General features: G+C 42.2%; 1 protein-coding gene across 22 annotated transcripts in view; it reads left to right on the top strand.

The window, feature by feature from the left end:
• Positions 1–8356, top strand: part of celf2 (cugbp, Elav-like family member 2) — an 874451-nt gene that overhangs the window by 718423 nt on the left and 147672 nt on the right. For all 22 annotated transcript variants that reach the window (XM_043714095.1, XM_043714096.1, XM_043714089.1 and 19 more), the window contains one exon: positions 2739–2821. In XM_043714095.1, the coding sequence (XP_043570030.1) occupies positions 2739–2821 (83 nt within the window). The remainder of the gene's footprint in view (positions 1–2738; positions 2822–8356) is intronic.

Genomic DNA, 8356 nt, shown 5'->3' with positions numbered 1-8356 from the left:
CTTGTCCGACCTGCCTAGCTCTTTTTCCACCTATCCACTCCACCCTCTCCTCCCTGACCTATCACCTTCATCTCCTCCCCCACTCACCCATTGTACTCTATGCTACTCTCTCCCCACTCCCACCCTCTCCTAGCTTATCTCTCCACGCTTCAGGCTCTCTGCCTTTATTCCTGATGAAGGGCTTTTGCCCGAAATGTCAATTTTGCTGAAGCTCCTCGATGCTGCCTGAATTGCTGTGCTCTTCCAGCACCATTGATCCAGAAATTAATAATATTAACTCAGCTTTAGCAGAGTCGATTCCACCCTTGGATGACTGTCTGTCTGTGTGGAGTTTGCACATTATTCTCATGTTTGCGTGGGTTTCCTCCGGGTGCTCTGGTTTCCTCCCACAGTCCAAAGGTGTGCAAGTTAGGTGAATTGGCCATGCTAAATTGCCCATAGTGTCCAGGGATGTGAGGGTTTGATGGGTTAGCCTTGGGAAATGCAGGATTACAGAGATAGTGTATGTGTCTGGGACGGATGCTTTTTGGAGGATTGCTGAGGACTCAATGAGCCAAATGGCCTCTTTGCACTATAGGAATTCTATGATATTCTTTTGATTTTGGAATATCATGTAATCTTCAGCTTTGCTTTTTTTTATTATTGGTAAAAATGTTGTCAACATTCTTAACAGCTGTGGTTAGTGGCGATTGCTCTGTATCCAGATGGTATTCATTGCTACTGAACAGTGAGTAGCCGATTAAAATAGCATCATATTAAACCTAAGAGTGGAAAGAGATTTGAATTGTAATAAAAATCATGTTGCATGCTTTCATCCAAATCCATAATTTTAGCTTGGCTAGATCTATTTGCTCCCCTGTCAATCCCCTCAGACAAGTGGTTTGACCTGCTCCAGGGGAGTCTGTCTGTGCTGCTCAGATGTGCGTGTCAGAATGCCTCATTTTGGGCTTTATGTATGTGGTGATACAAAAAGAAACACCTTTCCGTGTGGACTTGTACATCACCAGTGTCACCTTCATACCTATCGTCAGCAGAGACTGAGTGCTTCATCATACCATAACATTGTGCTGGCAAACCAACAACTTTTATATGTACCAGTACTCCCTATCCCCTCTGGGGGGTGGGAGGGGGAGTGCTCAGTGAATGACAGCAAAGTTGTTTATTGGGGATCTTTCTGTTTTGGTGGTCCAAAGTGTCATTTGTTGGGAAATCTTGTGCTAACTCTGAGGCTGTAAGGACACTGGAGCTTCAGGACTGCAGCGATGAAGTGCCAACAGCCTAGCAACTGTCTGTTTGTTCTATTAAATCAGGGCATTGTTGATTGTTCAGAGTTTCACATGACCAGCGAAGCCACATTCCAGAGAGAAGAGTTAAGTGTTTTATGAAAACAAAGCACAACATCATTGGGAGTATAATACCCAGAAACACCGTGATAATTTTGTCTGGGCTTATTATTATTGTTCTTTTGTTTTTTAATTTGTTCTGCAAAAGTCCTAATTCTCCAGTGGCTCGGCACATTATTACAAATCCGTTATCAAATGACTGTGTGGCCCGTTCCCAATCCACTCAGCAGAGTTGCTGGTCTGTTGTATGTGCTTGCATTTTCCTGTTTGTTGTGAATACATTATTCCAGTCTGTTCTACAGTTCTGTGCGTGGTGGAAATGCTACTATTGTCCTGTGTTTCAAGGATCTATCTGCTGTTATTGTGCGTTTGTATGGATGCCCACTGAGGTCAGGAGCAAGTCCAGTGATGACATTGCCAATTTGTGTCACGTTTTCCCCTCTCGTTCACTACTTAAGATACAGTATGAGGAATGGCCACCTGATTGAGGTTCCTCCAAAGCAGGGTGGCACGGTGGCTCAGTGGTCAGCACTGCTGCCTCTCAGCGCCAGGGATCCGGGTTCGATTCCCGCCTCGAGCGACTGTCTGTGTGGAGTTTGAACATTCTCCCTGTGTCTGTGTGGGTTTCCTCCAGGTGTTCCGGGTTCCTCCCAAAGATGTGCAGGTCAGGTGAATTAGCCATGCTAAATTGGCCACTAGTGATAGATGTGTTAGTCCGGGGAAGGGGTCTGGGTGGGTTACTCTTCGGAGGCTCGATGTGGACATGTTGGGCCGAAGGGCCTGTTTCCATACTGTAGGGAATCTAATTTAAACTGGTGACTGAACGAGTTGCTGCCGTTAGAACTCACGGAGACAAAAAATTAGAGATTTAGAGTGAGCACACTTAATGTCCGAAATTGCAGAAAGCATGGGAGCACGCAGTGAATCTATAAGAACAATGAGAAGCATGCTGTGTCTTTCCAGCACAGTCTGCTTTTATAGGGGTTTTTTTTAACGCTACTTATATTGCCTGTCCTAAAGCTGGTGGTATTTTCATTTGTGATCCTGCTTCAGAGAATGCAATAATGCGGAATGGTTATTGCTTGGGAACATGGATATGCTTGTTGTCAGAGCACCTAGAATATTCAGAGCTGCCGGATATTAAATCCTCCTAATCACACTTAGTCTTTAATCATTTAAATAAGACATAATGGATGAATCATCTCAACCTAATTACTCCCTGCATACACTGGTATTACTTCAAATGGAGTCTGGCTTTTGAAAGGTTGCTGGGGGAGTGGGGGGGTGTTGTTCGGGGAGTGATGCCTGCTAGGCTAATGAGTTTTATATATGTGTCTATTAAAAACATGAATTTGATTTTCCTATCTTTTAAGTTTATGCATTTTTCTTTTGCAGGCTGTTGTTTTGTTACGTTTTACACAAGAAAAGCTGCACTTGAAGCACAGAATGCTCTTCACAACATTAAAACTTTACCTGCGGTGAGTAGCACTGATTTTTGTTTTTGTTCATTCAGTAACAGCAGTTCAAGGTGCTCCCTCCATTTTTTTTGTTTTGGGCCAGTCGTTACTTGGAGGAAAGAAGACCTCCGTGTGACCTAATCATAGTTTTTAAGGTCAGTGAGGACAGACTGAATGTAGCGCTGAGGGATGAAGTTAAAAATGAACACTCTGGGTGTTGCTGACAATCTTTTCACTGGAAGTGTAAGGAGGTATGGGGAATAAACAGCAGGGAAAGGTCGATGAAATATAAATTGGACGAAAAGAAAATTTAGATGCATTAGAAACAAAAATCATTTCTGCAGGCGGAGAGGATTGAAGGAATTCTTCAATAATTCCACCAAAAAATGAGATACTTTCAAAAGGAGGTTAGTTGAGTTCATCTGAGAAAAGGAAATGGGAAGATAAGCTGCAAGGCTGAGGTGAGGTGGGCAGGACAGGAGGCAATTCCTGTAGAGTTTAAGCAGCACAGACTTAAGTCAAGTGGTCTGTTTCTATGCCATATTTCCTACATAATACTCTAAAGGAACTGTTGAACATGCATGGTGGGAAATCCAGTTTTATTTTTATTTAAGATTGCACCTTTGATAAACATAAAGAAGGAAATTGACTTCACTGTTGAAGAAGTGACTGATTTGGCTGGCCCTTCTAATAGCTGTGGATTTATGGGACATAACAGTTTCCACCTACTTTAAAAATTCTTTATGGCGGTTCTCCAAATGACTTTTCATGAGCACTATATCCCTTCAGCTAGTCTTAAAGTTGTGATTATGGTGTTCGCTAGGCATGCGGGTCGCAAATAATGGGTGTTTAGAATGGGTCTGATCTGATCCTCTCTTTTTGACAAGCTGCTTGGAAACGAAAAGTGAATTCTCCTCAAAACATTGTAAACTTGATCCAGTGATAAAAGATTTCAATCATCAAGCAAAGCTTACATTGCCCATAATCTGTAGATGTTTTAAAAGCTAAAATTGTAGTGCTTTAATTTAATTACATTAGCAAACTCAGTAGAAGCAAGTGAAATAAGCATCTGTTTAGTGTGCCCTAGTGAGGGCACAGTAGTTGACACAGGAGTAAATTACAATTCTGTGCAAACATGCCAGTCGGAATTAGATATTTTATCAAGAGTTTCTTCTGAGGCTGGAATTTCTGCTTTGATTGCTGCCATTCTGATAGACTGGTGTGTGATGTACATTACAATATATAGATGTGTTCAGGAAACACAGATGAAGAACAGCATCCAATTTGAGCTTAAATGGATCAATGACTACCTTGTGGCATTGCTGCTATGTATCTGGAATCTGAGCAAGACCCGAGAGGTTTAGCTGCCAACTGAGTTGCGAAAGGCCATAGTTCAGTCATTGCAGGTGGGGATCTGAGTAACTACAACCACTTGAAAATTGGTGGTGAGTGAATTACTTCCAAATTTCATACTCCAGGTAAGAAAAGCCTAAGAATACATGGCTTCCTTTCTTTGAAAAAAGGTTTTGTATTTCTGACAGTGCAATGCCTGGAAAGTATGGGAGGTATGCTGGAGACTAGTTATTCACTTAATGTTAAATATACATTGTTACAAAGATGCTTCGTATTTAATATTTCTTTCAGGCTTAAGTTTTGGACTGAGAAGTGGCAGATGCCGTTTAATTCAGATAAATGCGAGGTGCTGCATTTTGGGAAAGCAAATCTTAGCAGGACTTATACACTTAATGGTAAGGTCCCAGGGTGTGTTGCTGTGGGAGTATTGGAGTGCAGGTTCATAGATCCTTGAAAGTGGAGTCACAGGTAGATAGGATAGTGAAGAAGGCGTTCAGTATGTTTTCCTTTATTGGTCAGAGTATTGAGTACAGGAGGTGGGAGGTCATGTTGAGACTGTACAGGACATTGGTTAGGCCACTGTTGAAATATTGCGTGCAATTGCGTGCAACATTTTCTATCGGAAAGATGTTGTGAAGATTGAAAGTGTTCGAAAAAGATTTACAGGGATGTTGCCAGGGTTGGAGAATTTGAGCTATAGGGAGAGGCTGAACAGGCTGGGGCTCTCAGAAGCTGAGGGGTGACCTTATAGAGGTTTACAAAATTATGAGGGGCATGGATAGGGTAAATAGGCGAAGTCTTTTCCATCGGGGAGTCCAGAACTAGAAGGCATAGGTTTAGAATGAGAGGAAAGATAGAAAAGAGAGCTAAGGGCAACTTTTTCACGCAGGGGATGGTACATGCATGGATGAGCTGCCAGAGGAAGTGGTGGAGGCAAGTACAATTGCAACATTTAAGAGACATTTGGATGGGTATATGAATAGGAAGGGTTTGGAGGGATATGGGCCAGGCGCTGGCAGGTGGGACTAGATTGGGTTGGGATATCTGGTTGGCATGGACGGGTTGGACCAAAGGGTCTGTTTCCTTGCTGTACATCTCTATGACTCTATGAAGTTTGTGGAAATACTTCCTTAAACGGTCATTGAAAGGTTGCTGTGGGACTACTGGAGTTTTTGTTTAAAGTAATGTTGCTAGAAATGTAGCTGATAATTTATCATTTTCTGTAGACCCCCATTGGGGCTGTTTGGGCAATACTGCTATGAGAGTGCTTTGTACCTGGAATTAAGTGAGGAACCAGAGGCCTGTGAGAAAGAGCTGCCCAACTAGTGTCTCCTATCTCTGAAAGGAATTCCTCATTGAGTTCAATTGTTCTTCTCAAAGAGTAAATCAAGTAACTTCTCAGTGTTGTATTTGCTGAGCAAGCTGTGTCTGCCAAGATTCCAGGATAGGCCTGTGTGACGAGTGACTTGACCATATATGCCAGAACATCTGAATGATATACTTTGGGGTATTCTATGTTTCATCCTTTATGCCTTCAAGACTAGCCATAATGGTCAGAAAATGTTTCAGTTTTTACTTAAGGGAGCCCATGGAAACAGAGAAACCTATTTTGTTTCCTCTTTTCCTGGTGTGTGTGTTTTTAGGGTTGCTAAAGGGATAGATACTTCTATATAGCTAAGTGCTTATGTTAACCAGTTGTTGCCTCCTCATTGATTAAAATTTGCTTAGAGAATACACAATATTTGCATTTATTACAGAAAACTGATATATCTGTGTTATTTGAAACAAAAACGGAAATTGCTGGAGAAACCCAGCAGGTCTGGCAGCATCAGTGGGAAGAAAGCAGAGAGAGATAAAATATTTATCTGGCCTTCTCAATGGGACTGGAGTGATAGGGCACTCTTCCAGCCTCACTTGTAACAATATATGTGATATATTCATTCTGTGTGCAAATGGAAGGAGGAAAATTGCAACTTTTCTGGTAATTATATAACTTAATATGATTATTGCATCAAATGCCAATCGATTGTACGATGATCAGTGTCTGTTCAGAAGTCTTTCTCAGCTCCAAGAAATCCGTAGCAATACCTCATGCGGATCTCAACTAGGAAGTGTACTTGTTTCTACACTCAGGTTTGCCGTGGGGCCAAATGAAGATGAAAATGCATTAAATCCACCCACTGCAAACTCCACAGGGTACATCACAATAAACAGACAAATCCAGGGATTGATTTCAGGGCTGTAGGCAGGATTGTGCATTGTATCGCTAAAATGTAATGACATAAATCATGGCTTGGCATACACAGACTGACCTTCAGTTTCCTTTTCATTTATTCATTTATGATGTTGTTATTCCCTATTTTGCTTGTTATTATCTCTCATTCTTATGTTGGAGTTATTGTTTTGAGAGTCAGTTTTGGGCTATTGGTCTCATACTTTGTCTGGTCAGCAAGACTGGAAACTGCATCATAACGTTTCTAATTAACGTAGCTAACTTAACTAGTCACCAGAAGAAGACGTTACATTTCTGCTCTGCCTTTTAAACACCGTGAGGGGAGGAAGAAAAGGAATAGAGGAGAGGTTGTGATAGCATTAAATAAACAGAATAGGAGGAAGTGTGTTTAAAGAATAAACTTTGGCATTGACCTGTTCTCTTGATTGGGCTTTTCTGTGCTGTAAATTTCATGGTTTATCACATTCAAGGATGTTCCAAAATTCATTGTAAGAGATGTGTTACTTGTTGAAGGGTGATCTATGTGTTGTGCAGTGCAGTGCTGTCCCAAATTTGTATGCAGTGAGATTCCATAAGTAAGAGGTTGCCATAGTCCCAGGAACCATAGGGTTGCTCTCTCTCTCTCTCGTTAGAGAGATTTGTCTGGTGCTGAGTTTAACCTGAGGCGAGGGGCAAGGTTAAGTAGACACAACAACCTTGACACTAACCTCAGTCAATACAAGAATGAAGCCTGTGGCTGTGATGTTACTCTGCAGCACAAACCAGCTGGCCAGCCAACTGAGCTGTTGGACCTCGGTGAGTAACAAAAGGCTGAATGACCAAATAGTGTTTAACTCATGTTGGAGGAAGGAGGATTCTGCCTGAGGACACCTGGAGAGTTAACTTTCTCAGCACAGTCTTTTATTTCCTTCAGCAGGTAGCTGACTCCTCTGTTTATAGTACTCATCCAGCTTCCCCTTAAAGGCATCTCTGCTGTTCTCGATTCATAGTCATTGGAGCTGCAGATTGGGCATCTCGCCATCCTCTGGGTAAAATAATTTCTCGTAAACACTACCTTTGGATTTTTCCGTAACAACCCAACCTTTTGGAATTCACCACAAGTGGAAACATCTTCCTTAGAAAACCACATCATTGCTTTTAAAGAGACTATTCCTATCACCTTTTTAGTTTCTCCTCCCCAAAGGGAACCTTAGACTGCTCCATCAGTACTGATGGGGTATAAGCATTGTTTTAACGACAAACCCCATTGTCATCTTAACTTAGAACATAAAACATTACAACGCAGTACAGGCCCTTCAGCCCTCGATGTTGCGCCACCCTGTCATACTAATCTGAAGCCCATCCCACCTACACTATTCCATGTACAACCATATGCCTGTCCAATGACTACTTTAATACACTTAAACTTGGCGAATCTACTACGGTGCAGGCAAAGCATTCCATACCCTTGCTACTCTCTGAGTAAAGAAATTATCTCTGACATCTGTCTTATACCTATCTCCCCTCACTTTAAAGTTGTGTCCCCTCGTGTTTGCCATTCCCATACTGGGAAAAAGGCTCTCCCTGTCCACCCCATCTAACCCTCTGATTATCTTGTATGTCTCTATTAAGTCATCTCTCAACCTTCTTCTCTCTAACGAGTACAGCCTCAGGGCCCTCAGCCTTTCCTCGTAAGACATTCCTTCCATACCAGTCAACATCCTAGTAAATCTCCTCTGCACCCTTTCCAAAGCTTCCACATCCTTCTTACAATGTGGTGACCAGAACTGTACACAATACTCCAAGTGTGGCCGTACCAGAGTTTTGTACAGCTGCAGCATAACCTCTTGGTTCCGGAACTCAATCCCTCTATTAATAAAGGCCAAAACACTGTATGCCTTCTTAACAACCCTGTCAATCTGGGTGGCAACTTTCAAGGATCTGTGTACATGGACACCGATCTCTCTGCTCATCCGCACTCCCAAGAATCT

The sequence above is a fragment of the Chiloscyllium plagiosum genome, chromosome 23, assembly GCF_004010195.1.
Source record: "Chiloscyllium plagiosum isolate BGI_BamShark_2017 chromosome 23, ASM401019v2, whole genome shotgun sequence".
In the NCBI taxonomy this organism is placed as follows: domain Eukaryota; kingdom Metazoa; phylum Chordata; class Chondrichthyes; order Orectolobiformes; family Hemiscylliidae; genus Chiloscyllium; species Chiloscyllium plagiosum.
The sequence above is the reverse complement of the archived record's forward strand: the minus strand, read 5'-3'. Positions and strand labels throughout refer to the sequence as shown.